Raw genomic sequence first — 26,453 nt, 5'->3', positions numbered from 1 at the left:
TATTTCTTTTTCTGAATTGATGCTAATGTTCTGGGAAATGATCATGATGATGAATATGCAAGCAACTATGTGATGATATTGTGAATTGTGAGTGTATGTTTTGGGAATGTTTGTGTTTCTTGTAATTTTTTTAATTAATAAAAAATTTTTAAAAAAGAAAGATATGATATATTTTAAACTTTAACAGAAACTGCCAGATCCTTTCACAGAAGATTGGAACAATTCACACTCCAAACAGCAATATATGACTACCCGTTTTCCATTTTTTCTCACACTTAATATTGTAAAACTTTTCCACTTCTACTAGTCTAATGGTTTAATTTTTATTTCAATAAGTACTAGCAAAATAAAGCATCTTTTCATGTGTTAAAAAAAAAAACACAATGAGATATCATCTCACACTCACCAGAATGGCCATTATCAAAAAAACAGAAAATGACAAGCGCTGGAGAGAATGTGGAGAAAGAGGCACACTTATCCACTGTCAGTGGGAATGTAAAATGGTACAGCTGCTGTGGAAGGCAGTCTGGTAGTTTCTTAGAAAGCTAAGTATAGAACTGGCACATGATCTAAAAATATCATTTGGTTACAATTGTAACCAAAAGAATAAAATATTTAGGAATAAATTTAACTAAGGGTACAAAAGACCTATACAAAGGAAACTACAAGAAGTTGCTAAAAGAAATTGCTAGTTATCTATTCAGAGGACATGAGGGCAAGGACACAAATGGACATTTGCACACAATATTTATAGCAGCATTATTTACAATTTCCAAGAGATGGAAACATCCCAAATGACCATCAACAGATGAGTGGCTAAACAAACTGTGCTATATACATATAATGGAGTATTATGCAGCTGTAAGACAGAATAATAGCCCAGAGTTATGCCCTCTTGTGGAGTTCCTTACAATCAGTTGACTTGTGCCTGGTTTACAGATGGTTCTGCATGATATACAGGTACTACCCAAAAGTGGAGAGCTGCAGCACATTTCTGGGATGTTCCTGAAGTATAGTGGTGAGGAGAAATCCTCCCAGTGGATGTAACATTGGGCAGTACACATGGTGGTTCATTTTGCTTGGAAAGAGAACTGGCCAGACATACATTTGTATACTGATTCATGAGCTGTTCCTAATGGTTTGGCTGGATGGTTAGGGACTTGGAAGGAATATGATTGGAAAACTGGCACAAAGAGGTTTTGTAAAGAGTTATGTGGATAGGCCTTTCTGAGTGGGCAAAAAACATGTAGGTATTTGTGTCCCATGTGAATGCTCCCCAGAGGGTGACTTTGGCAGAGGAAGATTTTAAATAATCAAGTAGATACAATGACCTGTTCTGTGGATACAAGTCACTTCTCTCACTGGCCAAAGGGCTCATGAACAAAGTGGTCATGATGGTAGGAATGGAGGTTATGCATGGGCTCAGCAGCATGGACTCCCACTCACCAAGACCAACCTGGCTACAGCCACTGCTGAGTTCCCAATCTGTCAACAGCAGAGACCCACACTCTGACATAGCCCCTGATATAGCACCATTCCCCCAGATGATCAGCCTGCTATATCATGGCTGATTGATTACACTGGCCCACTTCCATCATGGAAGAGGTTGTGATTTGTTCTAACTGAAATAGACAAATACTCCAGATACGGGTTTGCCTTCCCTGTGTGCAATGCTTCCACCAAAACTACTATCTGTGGACTTAGGAAATGCCTTATCCACTGTCATGTTATTCCACACAGCACCGTTTCTGATCAAGGAGCCCACTTCAGAGCACATGAAGTACAGGAATGGGCATGTGGTCGTGAAATTCTCTAGTCGTACCATGTCCCCATCATACAGAGGCATCTCGGTTTATAGTATGGTTGAATGGCCTTTTGAAAACTCAATTATGGTACCAACTATGTGACAGGCCCTTGCAGGGCTGGAGCGATGTTCTCCAGGAGGCTGTGTATACTCTGAATCAGCATCCACTCTATGGTGTTGTTTCTCCAATAGCCAGGATTCACAGGTCCAGGAATCAAGAGGCGGAACTGGGAGTGGTATCGCTCACTAACATCCCTAGTGATCCACTACAAAAATTGTAGCTTCCTGTCTCTACGATCTTAAATTCTACTGGTCTGCAGATCTCAGTTCCAAAAGGAAGAGTGCTCCTACCAGGAGACACAAAAATGATTTCATTGAACTAGATGTTAAGAGTGCCACCTGGTCACTTCAGGATTTTCACTGCCTCTGGATCAACAGGCAAGGAAAGGTATTACTGTACTGGCTGGGGTGATTGATTCTGACTATCAAGGGGAAATAGGACTGCAACTATACAATAGCGATAAAGAAGAGTTCTCCTGGAACATAGGACAGCCACTAGGGTGTCTCTTAGTACTACCATGCGCTGTGATTAAAGTCAATGGAAAACTGCAACAACTGATTCCAGACAGGATTACCAATGGTCCAGAAACTTCAGAAATGAAGGTTTGGATCACTTCATCAGAAAAAGAACCATGTTAGCTGAGGTGCTTGCTGAGGGTAAACTGAACATGGAGTGGGTAGTGAAAGAAGATATGATTATGATAAATATGAATTTACAACCACGTGACCAGTTACAGAAACAAGGAATGTGATGTTATGAATTTTTCTTCCTTGCTTTGTTTTGCTTTTGTATATAAAGCAAATATCTTTGTTTACCTCTCTATCTTATCTCCTTATATGACATGAGTTGCACTGTTCACATCATAGTATTTAAATCAAAGAATATCAAGTTTAAGAGTGACTGTTACCCAAGGACTTGCAACCTATTCTGAGAAATTTAGTGCATTTCTAGCTGTACGCAGGGCAGTTGAGTATTGTTAGGCAAAAAAAAAAAAAAAAAAGAAAGAAAGAAAAGAAATGTTTGCTATTGTGTTCTATTTAGAAATTAAGTATGGTTTAAGGTGATATGTATAGCTGCCAAGTTGATAAGGAATGTTATTTTATGGTTAGATTCATGTGTCAACTTGTCCAGGTACTTGTGACCAGCTGTCTGGTCAAGCAAGCACTGGCCTAACAGCTACCACAAGGACATTTTGTGGCTGCTAATAAGCCAAAAGTCTGGTTTATTAAATCATCAGCACATTGATTGCATTTATGGCTGATCACATCTGCAGTGGCTATGTGGAGTGTATTCTGTAATAAGTGATGTTTAACCTAATCTATTGAAGTCCTTAAAAAAGATATTAGAAGAGAGGATCTATCTCTGCTTCAGTCAGCCAGCCTCTACTCATTGAAAACTTTTATCAGAGTTACTAGCTGCATTCCTGCAGTTGTATGAGACACTTTTTATAAAATCTCATATTTACATATCTCCTGGGTTCTGTTTTCCTAGACAACCTTGATAAATGCATTACGATTGCACTAGATTTCCTGGACAGTACACATTGCCCACTAAAAAACATTTATCTCTCAACTTTGCTCCCAAACTATGGTATTTACAGTCAAATTCTTCTTTTCTACCTCCTCTCTTATTCCAACACCTGCCTTTGAGAATTTCAGCAGCTGTCCCATAAAAATTGAAGAGATTGTGGCAGTAGAAAGGAAGCACAACAAGTGTTTTAAATTCAGAAAGCTGCTTATAAAATGACTGCTAATACCTCATTTTTACATTTTTTAAAAGATATATACTAAATCAACATTCCCTTTAAAAGTTTTCAGGTATCCACCTCTTTGTGCTAAGAGAAGTTTTACCTCCCCATACAAGTTTCCTTTACTAAGTGTGGGTAACTATCTATGGTAATCACACTGATTTTGAATTTGTGCTGTTTTTTTCAAAAGCTGTTCAAATTTAGTGAGTAGCCCACTCACTTAATAGATGCTTACATTAGGAATATATAACTCCCCCAAAATTAACAGTCAGTCACTAGGAAAATGAGTTCTCATTACCAGCCCCTTCTTTGATAAAACATTGACCTACTAGTCCTGAAAATGCTGCTCAACCACAACCCAGCAATGAAGTGGTGATCTAACAGAGCCAAGGCCAGCTCTGCAATGGCTTGTGCAGGAGAGTGTGTCCTTGGGTGATGGGGGCCTCCCAAACCTGAAATAGATACACATCGCCAAATGCACTCACTCCCTTCTATACATGAGGGCTAGTTTCAGGGTGACTGGTCACCTGGAGAGGAAAAACAAGTCCTGTGATTCCTAGACATCAACCCCTGAAAGCCTAGGGAACAGGACTGAAGGAATTTGTGGATCAATTCATTCATTAAATCAAAGTCATCTATCAATCACCTAGACGGTGAAAGCACAGGTCTGAGGTACCCTTATAGCACACTTGGAAGAGGAGTTAACCAAGAATTCCTGAGAGGAGGCAGCTCCTGAGAGGAGGGCCCAAATCACGTGTAGAGATGTCCCCTTTCCAAGCAGGAATTGGCAGGCATTGCTCTGGGGCCAACCTCTTCCAACCAACAGCTTTGGACTCAGATATAAGCACCAGGGCTCCCACTTCCTTGCAGCCCTTTCTCAGGCCAAAGGTGATCCTCAGCCTTGACCCCTGACCCCACAGTTCAGTTTACTGCTAAAGAGGACTTCCCTGGGCCTTAGATCTTCTCAAATGTGCAATGAGGGTACTGGAGTAGGGCAGTGAGTCCACCTGGGATCATCTGAGGATCTTTAAAAATTCCTGACGCCAAGGCCCACCACAGACCACAGAAACTGATCCTAGCAGCAGACCAGGGACCTGTTTGTGGCAACACCCTCAGGGATGTTTCTTGTTCCTTCAGGGCTGAGACCAGGGGAGAAGGCATATTTAAGCTCAGAGCCTGGCTATCTCTAACCTGCTCAGAAATCTCCTGGGCACCTAGATCATGGCAGACGTGACTCAGCTGGTTGAGGTGGGACCTGACAGGCTCCAGCCCAGGCAATGCTCAGGATGCTGGGCAGGGACCCTGCTCTCAAGACCAAGGTCCTTCAAGTCACAGCAATCATGTTCCACCTGTTCCTTAATCTCCTGGGAGGTGGACACTAGGCTCTTGTCTCAAGCAAAGCACTTTCCATCCCCTCAAAGCAACAATCAGGTAACTCTGAGGAAACCACCTACAAGCTTGCAATTCTACTCAAACAAACACTAAAAAGTTACACTCGAGGAGACTACTTACCAAACATTTTAGCCATGCTCTCATCTGGCTTAACTGAACTTGATGCCAATTCAGTATTTTCCAAGGTCTGTGGCTGGGGATAACCTGTGAAAAAATAAACATTTGCTATGGTTACATCTTTCATTGGATCTGCACATATCCTTCTGAATTGTTACTATTAGCAAGGCCTGCTCTAAGGGATTGGACGTGGGTCATGACGTTCCACTCCAAATGTGAAAGGCCTGTGGTCATGGCCAGGGAAGTTCTGTGGGACTTGGTCTTCTCACCTGGTGCCTGGTGGGAAAGATGTTAGCACACAGGATGGCTGTGTGTGAAGAAGTGGGTTGGTGACGAATATTTCTTCACCTGAAGTTGTAACAGAAAACTGTCCTACCCTTATTAGTCACCATTATCATCTACTATGATCTGCAGTAAACTGTTCAGAGATGGTTCTGTAACTGGTCATTGCAGGAGATAAAAAGAAGAGGGATACACATTCCCAGCTTTTTTAAGGCAAAACCTTCAGTTCATTTGGAATCATGCCAACAAGGAGTGTCTTGGACCATGTTGGAAACATGTGGCTTTCTGATTGTGCAGAAGATGGAAAAATGCCACCACATACTCTGCCCTCATGCACACTTGATAGCTAGTTAATTGGGAAAATGTTCAATATAATCCTTTAGCTAGAAAATGCTTAGTATAGTCTTTAGTAGCTAGAATTCTTATTATAATCATTTCACTCAAGCAGCTTTGATTCATTTCAAGCCTAAAAGTTCTTGCTGGCATAAAAGGCTGCAGTTAGTCCCAATTGTTTCTCTCTGTTTTTGGTTACATTAATGAGAGCTTTTCCCAGCTCTGCTCCCAGGGAAATCACACACAGCAGGATGAAACCCACACGGAACATAGACCAACACCTTCCTCCCTTCGATGGACAAGGTCAAAGGCCTGAAGGGTCAACAGAGAGAGAAGGGCCTACCAGATAACAGGGTATGAGGACCAAACAAAATGAAGCAGGCAACCATTACACAATTTGAATGAATCCTGTGACTTTTTCTCAGTTTTTTTTTTTCCTTTTCCTTTTTTTCTTCTTCTGCTGCTTTCTTCTGGACCTTTGCCATTCTTTTGTGGGTTTGGACTATAAAAGCTAAAGTCACCTTTCTCACTGTGAACTGGTCTTCAAATGATTTTTTTTCTTCTAGTTCCTTGATGATGCATCTCCAATAAACTCACCTTCTCACCCAAGCAGAGACTTCTTTCTCTGTTTGATGAGCAATCAAGTGGACTTAATGATACAGGGCTGTATTTCATAAGAGTAACAATTTAGATAGCGAAGGGACTCAACTGCTTTTAGCGCAGCCCTGATCTTTGTCTCGGGCCTCAGGACTCTCTCCTGGACCTGTTGGCTTGTGCCTAGCAGCTGGCCAGAAATTTTTCCTGGAGGACCGGGACTGGAGGACCCAGGTGGAGGTGCCTGCTGCAGAGGGACCAAGCACATCTGTGTGAAGGTGGCTTTGCAATCAGGTGTTTCTCTGTGCTGGGTAAATGCATGATCTTTTATTGATTGTGCTCACTTCGTTTCCTTTCATTTTAATCAGCCTGCTGTGTGAAGAGGCTTTTGAGTTGCTCCAGGGCTTGTGCATGTGGGCTTGGTGGATTTGAAACCCACTACCCGTGACCCCGGACTTGTGGTTCTCCTTTACATTTTGCACAGTGTATGCAGTTTGCAGTTGTATAGGTAACCAGTTGTATTTGAGAAGCTCCTATTCTGAAGTTTTGTCTTCATAATATCAGTTGTTCCCAGCCATGGGAAACTCTCAGACTGTGCCAACTACATCTCCCTTGGGAAGCATTCATAATAGTTGGTCTAAATTTGGAGAGCATCATTTAAAGAAGGAATTGTTAATATATTATTGCAACTCTGTGTGGCCACAATTTAAATTAATAAAGGCATAGTGTTCTACTTTGCTAGCTGCTGGAAGGCAATATACAAGAAACGGAATGGCTTTTAAAAAGGGGAATTTAATAAGTTGCTAGTTTAAAATTCTAAGGACGAGAAAATGTCCCAATTAGAACAAGTCTATAGTAATGTCCAATCAAAGGCATCCAGGGAAAGATAGCTTGGTTCAAGAAGGCTGATGAGGTTCAGGGTTTCTCTCTCAAGTGAGAAGGCACATGGCGAACACAGTCAGGGCTTCTCTCTCATCTGGAAGTGCACATGGCGAACATGGCATCCATCTGCTAGCTTACTCTCCTGGCTTCTGGTTTCATGAAGCTCCCCAGGAGGCGTTTTCCTTCTTCATCTCCAAAGGCTGCTGGCTCGTGGACTCTCTGCTTCGTGATGCTGCAGCATTCTCTGTTCTCTCCGAATCTCTCATTCTCCCAAATGTTTCCTCTTTTATAGGACTCCAATAAACCAATCAAGACCCACCCAAAAGGGTGGAGACATGTCATCACCTAATCCAGTTTAACAACCACTGTTGACTCCCATCCAGGGAGATGATTTGATTATAGTTTCAAACATACAGTACTGAATAGGGATTATTCTACCTTTATGAAATGGGATTTTGATTAAAACATGGCTTTTCTAGGGGACATGCTTCCTTTCAAACCAGCATAGGTGGACTGGCCAGAGAATGGGACTCTGGACAACCAGATGATTATCCAATTAGAAAGGTACTGCAAGAAAAACAGGAAATTAGAGGAAGTGTCCCATATTTAGCCATTTGTGAGGTTGTGTGAAGACATTATAAAAAGATTTAATTGACTGTACCTTGAGGATTCAGAGGGCACTATATAGGAGGAGCCTGTTGCAACAGAAAAGGAATCTATAGAGGCGATCTTAAAATATCATGAGTTTTTTTAAAAAGACGCTTGTAGGGGGTGCAAGGGTAGTTCAATGGTAGAATTCTCACCTGCCATGCAGGAGACATGGGTTCAATTCCTGGCCCATGCACCTCCCCAAAAAACAAACAAAAAAACATCCAAACGAAATTCAACAAATGGTATTGCAATAACAGTATACTGACATGGAAAAAGAATGAAATGTGACCCTGCCATACAGAATACAAAAAAAAAAATGGGAAGCTTCTAGACAAGGTCCAAGGGGAAAAGAGGTAGATATAAAAGCCTTACATGAAATCCTCACTTGTGAAAAAGACCCGTTGGGTGAGGACCTTTCCTCCCCATTCCTCCACTGCCTCTGTCTATTGGTGTAGAAACAGTATCACACTCATTGTCCCCAATATCTAGGGGTGAAGGTGACACCTCCCCATGCAAGTCTGGCAGCTGTGCTGTTCCTGCCCCTCTCTGCTGCCTGTGAGCCTGGCCAAGCCCCCTCCTCCCACACCCCCACATGGTCCTATGGGGGAATGCCACCCACCTCATACTCGCAGTGGTGAGCAATTTGGACAGCATGCAACTGCTTCTGGGCCAGAGCAATATCCAATGCATTAGGTTCCTGTAGGAGTTGCTGAGGAAGGATGCTCTGGAGGAACTATGTAGGTCCACACATCGCTTTCAAAACCTGACTTGTTAAACTGGAGAAATAGCACTCCCATGTACAGGCCTGATCTGGACCAAATGAAAAGACTGTTGCATCCATTTTTGCCACACACACCCCAAATTGGGCTGATGTTCAGTTGTTGATGAATGTGTTACTAACCGTGGAGGAAAGATGAATGATGTTAGAGAAAGCTAGGCAAGAAGCAGGCTGCCTAAGAGCGATGTCATCCTCAGAACTCTCTTTATGCAGCTGATCCCAGTCCCCACAGGGATCCCAATGACCCCAGAGAGAGAACTTGTTTAGAGCGTGTAAGACAATGCATTTTGGCTGGATTTAAAAATGAAACTCCAAAAGAAAAATAATCACTAAACAAAATAAGTGAGGAGTCTAAAGAGAACTCCTCTGCTTTCTTAGAAAGAATCTTTGAAGCATACCATAAATATTCTGATAAAGATCCAGAAAATCTGGGAAAAAACAAAATAATTAACATCATTTTCATTAGTCAGAGTGCTCCAGGCATTCAGTATAAATTGCAGAAGCTAGAGGGCAGGTTTGGAATGCTCATGAAAAAGCTCACAGATGTTGCCTTTAAGGTACTCCACAATGGGGAACAAACTCAGAAAAAACAGCAGATGAAACAAGACTGCTCTTCTGGCAGCTGTTCTGAGTGGGAATTGGAAGAGCATAGTGAAGACAAAAGGAAGGAAAAACCTAATAAAGATCAGTGTGCTTACTGCAGGGAGGAAGGGCACTGGAAGAAAAACTGTCCCAAACTGACAAATAAAAGAATGAAATGCCATTAATGGCCCATGGATCAGAATTAGAAGACTCTGATTAGGGGTGTCCAAGGGCACTGGCAGCATTTTCTTCTGCCATACCTATTTCCCACTAAGAACCTTAGGTCAAGATAAGAGTAGGAAGCAAATTAGTGAACTTTCTCATTGATACAGGGGCAACTCGTTTTGTCATAAACCAGCAACTGGCCGCTGAGACAAATGAGCAAATGATGATAGTTGAAACAAACATCCAAAATACACCTAGGGTACTTCTACAGCCTTTAGACTGTAAAATTGGGGAAGAGTATTTGTGGCAATATCCTATACCCTTGTTTGGGAAGGGATTTGCTAACTAAATTAAATGGTCAAGTTGCGTTTTCCAAAGGAGAAATAAAAATCCCAGTGCCTCCAGACAAAGGACTCCATCTGCAGGCTGCCCTTTTACAAGCTGAAGAACTTGGAAAAGAACCGGTACTAGCTCTCATATTAAAATGTGTCACCTCTGAAGTGTGGTCATCTGGCACTCCTGGAAGAGCCATAATTGCCCATCCAGTTAAAGACTGAGCTCAAGGCAGGAACAAATCAACTCATCAATATCCTTTGTCATTACAAGCTCAACAGGAAGTTTAAAACAAAGTGGCCTCATTTGGCCTCACCGGTCTCCATATAACATGCCTACACTCCCAGTCCTGAAACCTGGCATTAATGCAGAATTAGTGCCAGAATATAGGTTTGTCCAAGCAAAAATTGAAGGGCTGGAAACAAAATTGTGAAAGACGTTTATCCAATTGTGCCTAATCCTTAACACACTATTGACGACTCTAACTAAGAACATCAAATGGTTCTCTGTATTAAACTTAAAGGATAATTTTCTTTTGCATAACTGCTGCTTTTGAATCCCAAGAAATGTTTGCCTTTGAATGGGAGGACCCAGACACAAAAGTTCAAGAGCAACTTCCATAGACTGTTTTAGCACAAGGATTTAAGAATTCTCCCACATGCTGGAGAATTCTTAGCATAAGATTTACATGATTTGAAACAGCATCAAGATGTCCTTTTGCAATATGCAGATGATATTTTAATAGCCAGCGAAACTGCAGAAGATTCAGATACAAATACTATTAAGATTCTGAACTTTCTAAATGCTAGGGGATATAAAAATCAGAAAAAGGCTCAAATCACTAAAACCTTGTAAAATATTTAGGATATTTTGTGTTTCCATGGTCAGAGAGGTCCCTCCTGCCAGACAGGCACCAAGCCCTGATGAATATTTCAGTCCCCAAGACAAAGAGGCAGCTACAGGGATTTCTAGAAATGGCCTGTTTCTGCCGCATCTGGATCCCCAATTTTGGGCTTGTAGTCAAACCGTTGTACATTGCTGTGCAGATCTCAGAAACAGAAGCCCTGAAATAGACTGCAGAATGTAATCAGGACTCTCATCAAATTAAAGAAAACCTGAGCACACTCCAGCCTTGGGACTGACTGCCTGATGTGCACAAGCCTTTTATCTGTTTGTACAGATAAAGGTAAGGAATAGGGCTTGGTGTTGTCAAACAAAACTTTGGGGGGGCATCAAAGACCTATAGCATATTTTTCAAAGAAACTGGACTTAGTAACACAGGGGTGGCCACCTTGCCTTCAGGCTATGGCTGCCACTTGTGACATCTTACAAGAAGTTACAAAATTTACTTTGAGTCAGGAAGTTGCAATGCACACACCACATAGGGTGCTATCTCTACTTGAGCAGAAAAGAGGCTTCTGGTTAACTGCTGGCAGGCTAGGAAAATGTCAAGCCATATTATTAGATAATCCTAACGTGTACCTCTTAAGTTCTATAGTTTTGAATCCAGTTACACTGTTACCTGAATCCGAGGACCTGCTTTGTGTGACCACATTCAGGTGATGGAGGAAGTGTTCTCTGGTCTACCAGGTTCGGGAGACATCCCTCTAAAGGAACCTGGCCTGGAAATGTTCGTGGATGGGGGCAGTTTTATGGATCATGGGCATCAATGATCAGAATATACCATATAACACCGACCAGGTGCTAGAAGCCAAGCCTGTGCTACCAGCTACATCAGCCCAGAAAGCCAAGCTCATTGCCTTGACCTAAGCCTTGACCATCAGACAAGGTGAGAAGATAAATATTTATACAGACTTTCACTATGCCTGTTTTTGTAGTGCATGCTCACGGTGCAATCTGGAAGGAAAGAGGATTTTAACCACAACAATGAAGAAATTAAGCACCCAGAGATCTATTAGCTTTATTAGAAGCTGTACTGCTACTGTCCAAAGTTGCTGTGATGCACTGTTTGGGGCATCAGAGGTCAAACAGCTACCTAGCAAAAAAGAAATCAGAGGGCAGATTTGGCAGCAAAGGCAGCCGCTAGAATATTTATCTGAACCCCAAAGCACCAAGGAATTAACTCTTATGTCGACTGCAGACCTCTCATCATTCACCCCACTTCATGAAAACTTGAAAAAAGAAGACTTAGACAGACTTAAAGAATGGGGATTTAACGTTAAGACAGAGAAAGGATGGTTACAATGAAAGTTAGGCCAATTTTTCTTGCCAGAAAAACTAGTAGGACTGGTGCTGTCTTATTTGCGCCAGCAGACTCATTCTGGAAGCCTTTACGACATGGATCAGAGGGCACACTGCAGGACAGAAATCCTAGCAACAATCCATAAACTGATGAGCAAATGTGTTCTATGTCATAAAAATAATCCCAAAGCTAATGGACCCCCTAGAGGTCCAGGCTTTTCTTTGGAGAAGAGTGGCAGATAGACTTTACTGTGATGCCCCAAACAGGTGGAAATTTCCGCAATCTTCTTGTGTTAGTTGACACATTCTCAGGGTGGGGAAAAGACTTCCCTACCCACACTGAAAGAGCAACTGAAGTTGCTCACAAAAGTATTATTAAAAGAAATAATACCTAAAATTGGCTTGCCATTCACTATTCAGAACAATAATGGTAGTGACTTTGTTTCAAAAATAACTCAAGACGTTCAGCAGGCACTTGAGATAAATTGTAAATTATATGTATCATTAAGACCTCAGTCAACTGGGAAAAAGCAGAAAATGAGCCATACCTTGAAAAATACTATTGCTAAGATGTGTCAAGAAAAAAATAATAAATAATAAATAATAAAAGACATGTCAAGAAACTAACCTCAACTGGGACAAGGTATTGTCTATTGCCCTCCTCAGAATCCGGGTTGCCCCTAGAAGTGGATTAGGTTTGAGTCCTTTTGAAATGATCTGTGGGAGGCCCTTCCTCAAGAAGGCAACACAGAATATACCCATGCAAACCCTATATGATAAATTGTGGAAAGATGCAGTGATGTCCCTGGGGCGTACCATAAAAATGATTCCTGAGTTTGCTAATAATCGATTTTCCTTCCCTGCAGATATAGCCTTAAACCCTTACAAGCTTGGAGACCAGGAGACCAAGTGCTATTAGAAATATGAAGAATAAACAGCCAAGGATCAGTTTACCCCAGAGTGGGAGGGACCTTATATTGTGTCGCTAATCATTCACTCTTCTTTAAAGCTGCAGGGTATTTAGCCTTCAATGCATCATTCTCGAGTGAAACGAAGCCCAGAAGAGAGAAAAGTGAAAGGAGACACTACTACTGGGTATAACCTCACTGCTGATTTAAAATTACTGTTCTGTAAATTGCCTAAAACAGTATAATGATTGGGAGGAAGTTGTATACGTTTTGCCTTTTTCTCCTACCCTATTTTGTGCAAGATAATATCTTCCTAAAACGGACTTCAACAGTAGCAGCTGTCCATCAGAGGAATGAACGCTGGATTTGTTCTTATTTGCCTACTGCTGTAAGCACGAGTTTGCCCTGGGCCATTTTACCTTTCTCCCCACAAAACTGGTCTGATTAGTTAATCCTAATTTATCCAAAAACCCCACTCTTCCAGACATGGTGGGACCTTCCAACACCCAGCCTAGGCACTAACATAAGCCCTCGGGAAAGCCCTTGGTTTGACTTCCTGGGAGCCCAGGAAAAGTACCTCCAGTCTAAATTAGAAGACTGTTTCTTATTACCTCCTCCATCCCCCTTACATACTTTGACCCCAATGGGAAAGGATGACTAATAGAAGAAAACAGGACTTTACATGTAAATGCCCCCAACTGTGTAGAACAATGAAACACCTCTGCCCAGATATACCCCATTCTAAGAGTGATAAAGTTATCTCTGCCTGGAAAAATGAATGGCTCATGTAAAACCATTGAAGCCATGGAATCTAATACCTGAGTGAGCCTCTGGAGGAAAAGAACCACCAGCCTGTCTGCCTCTGGTTGGAGCTGGATGGCTCTGTAGGTGTAACTTCTGGCCATATGTGCCTTAAAATTAGATAGGAGATGCACTATCTGGTACCTCTTTTTGCCTGGGCAAATACATCGTCTACCTGAAACACCAGACTTAGAAGCCTGTTTAAATTTGCATAAAACAGCCTTATACTTAAGCAGGACTGAGACAGCCTTAGGGTGGTGGGAATGGCCTTTAGCTATCTTCCTGCCTGATTCCACATCAAACAGAGGAATAAGGCTCTTTGCTTTGTAGATGCCCTCTCCCAAGTTCCTGCCCTAACTAATGTCACAGCTCAGTTTATGCAAAACACCAAGCAAGTGCTCAGTCTGTTAAATAAAGTGGTAGCTCAAATGAGAATAGTTGTCCTTCAAAACAGAATGGCTCTAGATCTACTGACTGTGGCTAAAGGGAGAACTTGTGCTCTTATTGGCGTTAAGTGCTACACATATATACCAGATGAGCACAACAATATCTTTTCAATATCAGATCATAGGGAAGATGATACCGATCATGTTAAAGATTATAACTGTTCTACTTTGCTAGCTGTCAGAATGCAATATACCAGAAACGGAATGGATTTAAAATAGGATTTAATAAATCGCAAGTTTACACTTTTAAGGCCGAGAAAATGTCCCAATTAAAACAAGTCTATAGAAATGTCCAATCAAAGGTATCCAGATAAAGATACCTTGGCTCAAGAAGGCTGATGAAGTTCAGGGTTTCTCTCTCAGCTGGAAGGGCACATGGCACACATGGTGGTGTCTGCTGGCGTTCTCGTGGCTCTACCAAAAGGGATTCTCTCTGAATCTCCTTTCTCCAAAATATTTCCTCTTTTATAGGACTCCAGAAACTAATCAAGACCCACCCAAATGGGTGGAGACACACCTCCAGCTAATCCAGTTTAACAACCACTCTTGATTAAATCACACCTCCAGGGAGATGATCTGATTACAGTTTCAAACATTCAATACTGAATAGGGATTAGGAGAAACGGCTGCCTTTACAAAATGGGATTAGGACTAAAGCATGGCTTTTCTAGGGCACATACATCATTTCAAACCAGCACAATAACCAACTGGAGTCATTTTCCGAGTGGTTAATGAGCTTACCTACGAAGTGGAGAATAGCCCTCATTAGCACAGTTTTTATTCTGATCGCCATGTCTTGTCTTGCTGTTGCCAGTATCTGCGGATTCATGTCCAGAGCATTTTCCAGACTAACATAAAATTCTCTTCACCCTTGCTCAGCAAAGAAGTAGTTATGGAAGGCAAGAGACCTTTGCCTGCTTTCCTTTTTATGAGAAATGCTCACCAGGTGTTGCTTCTTAAAAACAAGAAGTAACATAAAAGGGGGGAATTTGCTAGCTACATAATTGGGAAAATGCACAGTATAATCCTTTAGCTGGAAAATGCTTAGTGTAGTCTTTAGTAGCTAGAATGCTGATTATAATCATTTCACTCAAGCAGCTTTGATTTTTTCCAAGCCTAAAAGTTCTTGCTGGCATAAAATGCTGCAGTTAATCTCAACTGTTTACTCTGTTCTTGGTTACATTAATGAGATCTTTTCCCAGCTCTGCTCCTAGGGATATCACACAAAGCAGGATGAAACCCACACGGAACATAGACCAACGCCTTCCTTCCTTCAAGAGACACTATCAAAGGCCTGAAGGGTCAACAGAGAGAGAAGGGCCTACCAGATAACAGGGTATGAGGACCAAACAAAATGAAGCAGGCAACTATTATTCAATATGAATGAATCTTGTAACTTTTACTCAGTTTTCTTTTTTTTTCTTCTTCTTCTGGACCTTTGCCATTCCTTTGCGTGTTTGGACTATATAAGTTTACGTTGCCTTACTCACTGCAAACTGATCTTGGAAAGATATTTTTTTCTTCCAATTCCTTGATGCTACAACTTCAATAAACATACCTTCTTGCCAAAGCAAAGATACTTATTCCTCTGTTTGATGTGGAATCAGGCAGGCATAACTATACAGGACAGTGTTGTCTGCCTGTAACACATTCTGAGTCTACATTTGGGAATGGCAGACAGGGCCTGCTGCTACACCTACTCAATTGGTTTGTCAAGCACAAGGAATATCTGCTTTGTCATTGACTGTAGTAGAAATAAAGGTGCAAGAGCAAATGGGGTGGGCCATTGACCATAGGACAATTGAATAGTTGTAAGTCTAGTGCTGACACTCACGTAGATACCCCTGGGTGGGAAGGAATTTTGCTAAATAATTGTAACAACCTGTGGAGAGCATGAGCTGTATTTTCAGGCTTTTCTTGAAGGTTATGATTGTCTCAGTGTCCTGACCCTTTATCTTGATGCAAGGTCAAGGCCAGACTTTCATTCTATCCCAGAGAAGAGTGGGAAAGCTGACCAGAGTGGAGAAAGCTAATCCTAACAATGAGCAGGTTGGCAGGACCACAGCATACACTTTTCCTGGGTGGCAGAGAGCACTCAGGAAGTGTCTGCAAGGGTATGACATTCTGACACAAACCGGTGATAAGCTGATATTCACAGGGTCTGCTGACAATAATCGGCAGAGGCACTGGGTAATCTGTGCTCATGACACCCCTATACTCTACAGGGACATTCATAGAAAGACTGTATGGTGCTTGTTGAATGAATTAAAGTATGACTACTTTGAACCAATAGATAACAAACCATACTTCTATTTCTGAGACATTGGTGAATCATTAGAAATAGGTATTTTTAATCATGTGTACATTTGCTAAATGCATTTGACATACTATGTCATCAAATAAGCAAGATCAAAGTTGTTTTGGACAACTTTGAGGGACAATCACATCTCCCATAAAACATGCTTTTGTCCCAGCCCCCAGTCCTGTGAGTGTGAACTCATTTGTACATTAGATCACTAAGAGTCATAGTGTTCCTTAATCCAGTATGGCTGAAGTCCTTAGAAGGAGAGGAATTTGGACATGGAAGCGGAAGCCAAAGGCAGTGTTCTAGTTTGCTAGCTGCCGGAATGCAACACACCAGAGATGGATTGGCTTTTAATAAAAGGGGATTTATTTTGTTGGTTCTTCAGAGGAAAGGCAGCTAACTTTCCACTAAGGTTCTTTCTTACGTGGAAGGCACAGGATGGTCTCTTCTGGTCTTCTCTCCAGGCCGCTGGGTTCCAACAACTTTCCCCGGGGTGACTTCTTTCTGCATCTCCAAAGGCCTGGGCTGAGCTGCGAGCGCTGAGATGAGGAATGCCGAGCTGCTTAGCTGTGCTACATTGCGCTCTCTCACTTAAGCACCAGCCAATTAAGTCAAATATCACTCAATGCAGCAGACACGCCTCCTAGCCGACTGCAGATGTAATTGGCAACAGATGAGGTTCACGTACCATTGGCTTATGTCCGCAGCAACAAAACTAGGTATGCTCACCTGGCCAAGTTGACAAGTGAATCTAACTAACACAGGCAGAGACCAAGGAGACTGATGGTCCTGAGACAGAGCGAGGGTGGCTGCCAGCAAGCCTCCACCAGCACGCTAAGTCTCAGGAGGAGCATGGACTCTGATACCATGATTTTGGACTTCTAGCCTCCACAACCATGAGAAAAGAAATTGCTGTTCCTTAAGGCAAACATTTACAGTGTTTATGGTAACAGCCATGTCAAACTCAGTGAGCAATCAAGACAATGTGGTAAAATATTGGGTTTATCTTATTTTTGTGGTTTATAAAATGCATTAGCAATGCAAGTTTGTTATGTTGTTTACTCATCCTCTTATTTTAAGGATGGCACAAACACCTGCCTTATCCTGATACCTAATCACCCTTTTTCCATTTCTTCCTAATACACACTGAGTCCACATTTAAGCCTTTCCCTGTATTTGTGTAAATATAGGACTAATTTGCATGTTTCATGCATATGTAACTACTTCTTCCTCTTTGCTTTAGCTCTTGAGCTCCAGTGAAAAGGAGAGGTCTGCCCTGCTCCTCCATGCAAATCTTTTACAGTGGCTGCTGCAGCAGAGGAGGGTGATGGAGAGGGTCAGGAGGAGGCTATGTTTTCCTGAGTCCTGCCAGTGACCAGGGCTCTCGGGCACCTTGAGCTAGCAAGAGCTGCCGAGTGGAAAGTCACTCCACTAGCTGGTGCTTTTCCTACTAGGAATGATGGACCACACTTGTAAAGTTAGGTCTTGTCTCTGAACACTGTCCAGACCACGAGAACCCATCTGACATGTGCACTTCAGAGATCATCCCAAATACAGGGATATTTACACTTGACCATAGACTTTCTTAGTTGATGGACGTTTGTATGGAGGATTTAGACAATTCCTTCCTTATCATCTCAATGTGCCACTGTCTCAGAAGGTTAAATAGTGTCAAAAGTATGGGGTAGAGCATTTAAATCAATAAATAAGCCTTTAGAAGATGAGCCTGTATAAGTCTAAAAACATATACTTACTTGGATTAGCGATGTTCTTTGCACTAGACTTTGCTGCTGTGTGTCTCATTTCATGAAATGAATCATCTGTAAATTTGGAGAGCCCTTGCCTTAGAATTTCATCTTGAGTAAAGTAAACAAAGGCATGTTAATTCCAGCAATACCACATTGCTCTACATATGTAGGGTCCTCTACAAACATAGTGAAAAAATGACACAAACGCAATGGAAAGGTGATTATATGCTCTAAAACACCTTGTCGCTAGAAGAGGAGTTCCAATGAACTCAATCATTTCTGAAAAATTATGATTGCACTGGATGGCCTAGATAGTAAACACTGTCCACTAAAAACATACACCAAGTTTGCTCCAAAACTCTTGATGTTTACAGTCGATACTTTCTTTTCTACATCTCATTTCATTCCAATACACATTTCAGGGAATTTCAATACTTGCCCCATAAAAAAAATGGGGGAGACTGGGGGGCGGGTAGAAATGATGCATAACAAGTTTTTTTAAAATCAGAAATATCTGTTTATAAAACCATTACTAATACCTCATTGTTACCTTTCTCAAATTTATACACCATATAAGTGTCCCTTTTAAAGATTTCAGGTGTCCACAGTTTAACTTCATACAGGCTTCATTATGAACTTCAGAAAAGCATCAGTAGTAATCACACTGATAGTATTTGTTCTGAGTCCTTTTCCAAGGCTACTGGAATTTAGTGGGTAGTCTACAGACTAATGAGTACATTAGGAATATATGGCTACACAAAAAAATAACAGAGTCATTAGGGAAATGAATTCTCATTACCAGACCATTCCTTGATTAAAAAATACTGGCCTACAGGTACTGAAACTCTTTCTCAAAAAGAATCCAGCTCATCCCAGAGGGAAGCATCAGGGCTCCCACTACCTTGCAGCCCTTTCTCAGGTCACAGCCATCCTCAGTCTCGAACCCTGAGACCACAACACAGGCACCAGACAGCAGAGATTTCACTAGAAATTAGACCCTTTCTTGCTCACACAGCTGTGAATTTGCATCTTTCGTCTCCATCTCAGCTTTCTGCTAAAAAGGAGTTCCCTGGGCCTTACATCTTCTCAAATATGAAATGAGGGACTTGGAGTAGGGCAGTGAGTCCCACCTGCAATCATCTGGAGGGCTTTAAAAACCCCTGATGTCAAGACCTCACCCAGATGACAGAAACTGATCCCGGACACAGGACAAGAAAGCCTCTTTGTGGAACATCCCCAGGGCCATCTCTTGCTCATTCAGGGCTGAGACCATGGGGGGGAAGGTGTGCCTGCGCCTCAGAGTCTGGCTGTCTGTAACCTGCTCAGCAATCTCCTGGGCGCCTTGATCACGGCAATGTGACTCAGCTGGTTGAGGTGGGGCCTGACGGGCTCCACCGTAACGAGCCCCCAGGTGATGCTCAGGATGCTGGGCAGGAACCCTGCTCTCAAAACCAAGGTCCTTCGAGTCACAGGGATCATGTTTCACCTGTTCCTTAATCTCGTGGGAGGTGGACACTGGACTCTTGTCTCTGGCAAAGCACTTTTCACCCCTCAAAGCAAAGATCAGGTAACTGGGAGGAAACCAGGGCAAGCTTGCAATTCTATTCAAATCAACAATAAATGTTATACCTGAGGGGGCTACTTACCAAATATTTTAGCCATGCGTTCCTCTGGCTTAACTGAACTGGATGCAAATTTAGAATTTTCCAAGGTCTGTGTCTGGGGATGACCTGTGAGAAAATAAATCTTTGCCGTGATTAAATCTTTCATTGGATCTACATGTATCCCTCTGAATTGTTATCATGTGCATATTCGACTGAGGGACTGGGCGTGGTTTGTGGCATTCCTCTGCAAATTTGAAAGGCCTGTGGCTGTGGTCAGTGAAGTTCTGTGGGACGTGGTCTTCTTATGGGGTCTGGTGGGAAAGATGCCAGCCCACAGAATGGCTGTGTGCGAGCAGGAGGGAAAGACTATCTCTTCACCTGAGGTGAAAACCAAAAAGTGCCCTGACCTTATTACTCACTATTATTATCTACTCTGAAGTGCAAAACTGATGCCAGTATAAGGATGACTGGGTTATTGGTCATTTCCGGTGGTGAAAGGGAGAAAGATGAGCATTCCAGGTTTTTTTAAACAAAATTTTCATTTCATTCAAGAATCATGCTGACAAGTTGCAATTTTGACCATGTTGGAAACATGTGGCCTTCTGATTGTTCAGAAGATGCACCAGGATCACTCACACACACCCTGAGTCTACACTTAGGAGGAGCTCGTGGGGCCTCCTGCTATACCTACTTGATCTGTTTGTCAAGCAGAAGGAATGTCTGATATTGTCACTGACTATAGTCAAAGGTGCAAGGATGAATGGGGTGGGTCACTGACCCTCTACAGAACCATCAAGTAGTTGTAAGTCTAGTGCTGACACTCACGTGACTACCTCTGGATAGGAAGGAATTGTGATAAATAACTATAGCAACCTGTGGAGAGCGTAAGCTATATTTTCAGTTTTCTTGAAGGTTGTGAAATCTCAGGTCCTGATATTTTATCTTGATTGAAGGTCATGGCCATGCTTTTTTTCTAGCCCCCAAGTTTGTGGGAAACCTGACTAGGGTGGAGAAAACTGACCCCAACGATGAATAGGTTGACAGGGTACCAACACCCACCTTTCTTAGGTGTCAGAGAACACTCAGAAAGTGTCTGCAAGGATGTGACTTTCTTATAAAAAAAAACAGTGATAAACTGATATTCACATAATTTACTGACAATCATCTTCAGAGACATTGAATAATCCATGCTTATTACACGAATACACTCTGTAGGGACATTCATAGAAAGGCCCGTATGGTATATGGAGAATGATTTCCAGTATCACTACTTTGACCCAATAGTCAACAAATGCGCACTTTTTTTTTGGCACGGGCAGTCTCTGGGAATCAAACCCAGGTCTCTGGCATGGCAGGTGAGAATCCGCAAACTGAGCCACCGTTGCACCATGCAACAAATGTGCACTTTCGTTTCTGAGATATAGGTGAATAGTTAGAAATACATATTTTTAATTATGCACACTTTGCTAAATTCATTTCTCATATGATCATGAGAATGATTATTATATATTTATTATATGATTATCTCATATCTCATATGGTTATTATCATCAAATAAGCATGATGTAATACCTGGATACTTCCCGGAGTAATCAAGCCAATAATAAAATAATATTGGCAAAGTCCCTTGAGGGATGGGAGAATCAATATGGAACTATTAAGCTTTACCACCAGGGAAATCCGTGATACTATGTCAAACATTGGGGACACCCAAATCAATAAGCCAAGCCTTTGATTTGAGGCCTGCTCTCGTGAAGCTTATGTATGTAGCAGAGAAGATTGGCCTACCTATAGGTAAGCCTAAGAGTTACTTCCGAGAGATCTCTTTTGTTGTTCAGATGTGGCCTCTCTCTCTCTAAGCCCAACTCTGCAAGTGAAATAATTGTCCTTCCCCTCAGGGACATGACATCCAGAGGTGAAAGTCTCCATGGCAGCCTGGGAGATGACTCCCAGGGGTGAGCCTGGCTTTGCCACTGTGGGATCAACAATGCTATCCTAACCAATAGGGGGAAAAGAAGTGTAATTAATAAAGTAGCAGTGGCAGAGAGAGTACAAATAACATTGAGAGGCTACTCTGGAGGTTACTCTTATTCAAGCTTCATTTAGACATTATGACCAATCATAGCTTGCCAAACCCTAACCAAAATCATTTCTGCCAATCCTAAAGAACACCTAGGGGTTATATAAGATTCTGCAAAGGTTCCATGCATTAGGGTAACTTTGCAGAAACCTACAACCTCCAGATGGGTCCCTGGACCAGATAAGTCCTGAAATACAGAGGGATCAGCCTCTTCAGAACATCAACTAGTTCCGTACCCCTATCTGATATCATCAACAGCCCCTCCCAACATGAAAATGTTAGAAAGGGCATAGCCCCAAATACCCTGAAGTGTGGGAAAAAAATCAAAGGTGATGGTGGAGTTATACAGAGAAAGTAGGGTTTAACAAATGAATGTGATTGCTGAATCATCATATTGATATTTCCTTTAGTTTCCAGTGTCTTAGAGCATCTTGAAGTAAAAACCTAAAATTGTGGAATTGTAACCCATATCAAACTCTGAAATCTGTTCTACAACTAATTGTTGCAATGTGTTCTGAAATGTATTGCTTTTTTGTATATATGTTATTTTTCACAAAAAAAGAAAAAAATCTATTGTGATGGCAAATGCACAGCTATATGATTATATTGTGAACCACTGATTACACACTTTGGATGATAACATGGTATGTGAATATATAATATGTATCAATAAAAAAGAAGAGAAAAGAAAGATAAGTATGATACAACATTGTGCAGAACAAAGGCATTTTGGGGACTAAATCACTTCTCCCATAAAACTTTTGTCCCAACCCCTAGTCCTGTAGGTGTGAACTCATGCATATATTGGATCTTCTAAAATCCTGTTAAAATGAGGCCAAATAGAATCCAAGTGTTCCTTAATCCAGTATGGCTGGAGTCCTTAGAAGGAGAGGAACTCGGACATGGAAGTGGAAACCAAAGGCAGAGACCAAGGAGACTGATGGTCCTGAGACAGAGCGAGGGTGGCTGCCAGCAAGCCTCCACCAGCACACTAAGTCTCAGGAGGAGCATGGACTCCGATACCATGATTGTGGACTTCTAGCCTCCACAGCCATGAGAAAAGAAATTGCTGCTCCTTAAGGCAAACATCTGTGGTGTTTATGGCAACAGCCATGTCAAATTCAGCGAGCAATTAAGACTATGCAGTAAAATGCCGGGTTTTATCTTATTTTTGTGGTTTATAAAATGCATTAGCAATGCAAGTTTGTTATGTTGTTTACTCATCCTCTTATTTTAAGGATGGCACAAACACCTGCCTTATCCGGATACCTAATCACCCTTTTTCCATTTTCTCCCTAATATACACAGAATCCACATTTAAGCCTTTCCCTGTATTTGTGTACATATGGGACTAATTTGTATGTCTCATATATATGTAGCTACTTCTTCCTCTCTGCTTCAGCTCTTGAGCTCCAGTGAAAAGGAGCCGTCTGCCCTGCTCCTCCATGCAAATCTTTTACAGTGGCTGCTGCAGCAGAGGAGGGTGATGGGGAGGGTCAGGAGGAGGCTGAGTTTTCCTGAGTCCTGCCAGTGACTAGGGCTCTCGGGCACATAGAGCTAGCAAGAGCTGCTGCATGGAAAGTCACTCCACTAGCGGGTGCTTTCCTACTAGGAATGGTGGACCACACTTGCAAAGTTGGATCTTGTCTCTGAACACTGTCCAGAGCATGAGAACCTGTCTGACATGTGCACTTCAGGCATCCTCCTGAATACAGGGATATTTACACTTCAGACCATTGACCCCCATAGTCAATGCAAGTTTATATGGTAGATTTTAACAATTCCTTCTTTAACATCTCATTTTGCCTTTGCCCCAGAAGGTTAAAGAATACTCAAAAGGATGGAGTAAGATATTTAATGCAGTAAATGAGTCTTTTAAATAAGCTTGTGAGGGCACTGGGGCAAGATGGTGGCACTGGGAGGAGTTTAGTTAGTCCTCTAGGACAGGGGGTACCTAGCCTGGAACTGTACGGAGTTTAGTTAGTCCTCTAGGACAGGCGGTACCTAGCCTGGAACTGTACGGAGTTTAGTTAGTCCTCTAGGACAGGCGGTACCTAGCCTGGAACTGCATGGAGTTTAGTTAGTCCTCTAGGACAGGGGGCACCTAGCCTGGAACTGTATGGAGTTTAGTTAGTCCTCTAGGACAGGGGGTACCTAGCCTGGAACTGTACGGAGTTTAGTTAGTCCTCTAGGACAGGCGGTACCTAGCCTGGAACTGTGTGGAGTTTAGTTAGTCCTCTAGGACAGGGGGTACCTAGCCTGGAACTGTACGGAGTTTAGTTAGTCCTCTAGGACAGGCGGTACCTAGCCTGGAACTGTATGGAGTTTAGTTAGTCCTCTAGGACAGGCGGTACCTAGCCTGGAACTGTATGGAGTTTAGTTAGTCCTCTAGGACAGGGGGCACCTAGCCTGGAACTGTACGGAGTTTAGTTAGTCCTCTAGGACAGGCGGTACCTAGCCTGGAACTGCATGGAGTTTAGTTAGTCCTCTAGGACAGGGGGTACCTAGCCTGGAACTGTATGGAGTTTAGTTAGTCCTCTAGGACAGGCGGTACCTAGCCTGGAACTGTACGGAGTTTAGTTAGTCCTCTAGGACAGGGGGCACCTAGCTTGGAACTGTATGGAGTTTAGTTAGTCCTCTAGGACAGGCGGTACCTAGCCTGGAACTGTACGGAGTTTAGTTAGTCCTCTAGGACAGGGGGTACCTAGCCTGGAACTGTATGGAGTTTAGTTAGTCCTCTAGGACAGGGGGTACCTAGCCTGGAACTGTACGGAGTTTAGTTAGTCCTCTAGGACAGGGGGTACATAGCCTGGAACTGTACGGAGTTTAGTTAGTCCTCTAGGACAGGGGGTACCTAGCCTGGAACTGTACGGAGTTTAGTTAGTCCTCTAGGACAGGGGGTACCTAGCCTGGAACTGTACGGAGTTTAGTTAGTCCTCTAGGACAGGCGGTACCTAGCCTGGAACTGTATGGAGTTTAGTTAGTCCTCTAGGACAGGGGGCACCTAGCCTGGAACTGTATGGAGTTTAGTTAGTCCTCTAGGACAGGCGGTACCTAGCCTGGAACTGTACGGAGTTTAGTTAGTCCTCTAGGACAGGGGGTACCTAGCCTGGAACTGTACGGAGTTTAGTTAGTCCTCTAGGACAGGCGGTACCTAGCCTGGAACTGTACGGAGTTTAGTTAGTCCTCTAGGACAGGGGGTACCTAGCCTGGAACTGTATGGAGTTTAGTTAGTCCTCTAGGACAGGGGGTACCTAGCCTGGAACTGTATGGAGTTTAGTTAGTCCTCTAGGACAGGGGGTACCTAGCCTGGAACTGTATGGAGTTTAGTTAGTCCTCTAGGACAGGCGGTACCTAGCCTGGAACTGTATGGAGTTTAGTTAGTCCTCTAGGACAGGGGGCACCTAGCCTGGAACTGTACGGAGTTTAGTTAGTCCTCTAGGACAGGGGGCACCTAGCCTGGAACTGTACGGAGTTTAGTTAGTCCTCTAGGACAGGGGGTACCTAGCCTGGAACTGTACGGAGTTTAGTTAGTCCTCTAGGACAGGGGGTACCTAGCCTGGAACTGTATGGAGTTTAGTTAGTCCTCTAGGACAGGGGGTACCTAGCCTGGAACTGTACGGAGTTTAGTTAGTCCTCTAGGACAGGGGGCACCTAGCCTGGAACTGTATGGAGTTTAGTTAGTCCTCTAGGACAGGCGGTACCTAGCCTGGAACTGTATGGAGTTTAGTTAGTCCTCTAGGACAGGGGGTACCTAGCCTGGAACTGTATGGAGTTTAGTTAGTCCTCTAGGACAGGGAGTACCTAGCCTGGAACTGTATGGAGTTTAGTTAGTCCTCTAGGACAGGCGGTACCTAGCCTGGAACTGTACGGAGTTTAGTTAGTCCTCTAGGACAGGGAGTACCTAGCCTGGAACTGTATGGAGTTTAGTTAGTCCTCTAGGACAGGCGGTACCTAGCCTGGAACTGTACGGAGTTTAGTTAGTCCTCTAGGACAGGCGGTACCTAGCCTGGAACTGCATGGAATAATTGCTTGGTGGACTTCTGTGGCCTAACACACATCATACACCGTCTGGAATGTGTGGACCAGCCAACGTCACAGCACAGAACTGTAAGTAAAATCTCTTGAACTGTGGAGGCTGGTGCCCTTCCCTCAATGATATGGCAGGCTGTTTTAGAGACACTTCCCTGTGGGTAAAAGAATAAGTCTCTACTTGGAACAAGTCAAGGAGAGATCAAGCAAGCTCCAACTGTGGTTTTAACTAACAAATTTGGACTGCTGAATATAATTCTGAGCATAGATAAACCTGGAGCAAGCACAAAAGGAACCCTGAGGTCTCTCCCAGTAGAAAGAAGGCAGGGCAGATGAGAAAAAAATAATAAAACAGAGGTTTTTAGAGTTGGCTGGGCTCAGAATACTGGAAAGGGACTGTGTCCCTAGAAAAGGGATACAAAGCTAGGTAATAACTCCAGTTCTTAATTTGTGACCCTGGGGTGGGGTGGGGTCTGGCTCTGAAAACAATTTTTTTTAACTATTTTAGTAGCCCATTAAACAAATTCTCTGTCATTTTCAATTGTTAGTACTGACTCAGGCAAAGGCAGAGTTAAAGTGTTTCTGAAAATCAAACTTAGGTGAAGG

The 26,453-nt window shown here is 42.7% G+C and overlaps 1 protein-coding gene across 5 annotated transcripts in view; it reads right to left on the bottom strand.

Annotated features, from left to right (window-relative positions):
* The window catches only part of C17H2orf92 (chromosome 17 C2orf92 homolog), a 432,030-nt gene that overhangs the window by 204,013 nt on the left and 201,564 nt on the right, over positions 1 to 26,453 (bottom strand). For all 5 annotated transcript variants that reach the window (XM_077133807.1, XM_077133808.1, XM_077133809.1 and 2 more), the window contains 3 exons: positions 19,778 to 19,861; positions 18,138 to 18,239; positions 5,125 to 5,208 (listed from right to left, as the gene is read on the bottom strand). In XM_077133807.1, coding sequence (XP_076989922.1) covers positions 5,125 to 5,208; positions 18,138 to 18,239; positions 19,778 to 19,861 — 270 coding nt within the window. The remainder of the gene's footprint in view (positions 1 to 5,124; positions 5,209 to 18,137; positions 18,240 to 19,777; positions 19,862 to 26,453) is intronic.

Source organism: Tamandua tetradactyla, chromosome 17, assembly GCF_023851605.1.
Source record: "Tamandua tetradactyla isolate mTamTet1 chromosome 17, mTamTet1.pri, whole genome shotgun sequence".
Lineage (NCBI taxonomy): Eukaryota > Metazoa > Chordata > Mammalia > Pilosa > Myrmecophagidae > Tamandua > Tamandua tetradactyla.
The sequence above is the reverse complement of the archived record's forward strand: the minus strand, read 5'-3'. Positions and strand labels throughout refer to the sequence as shown.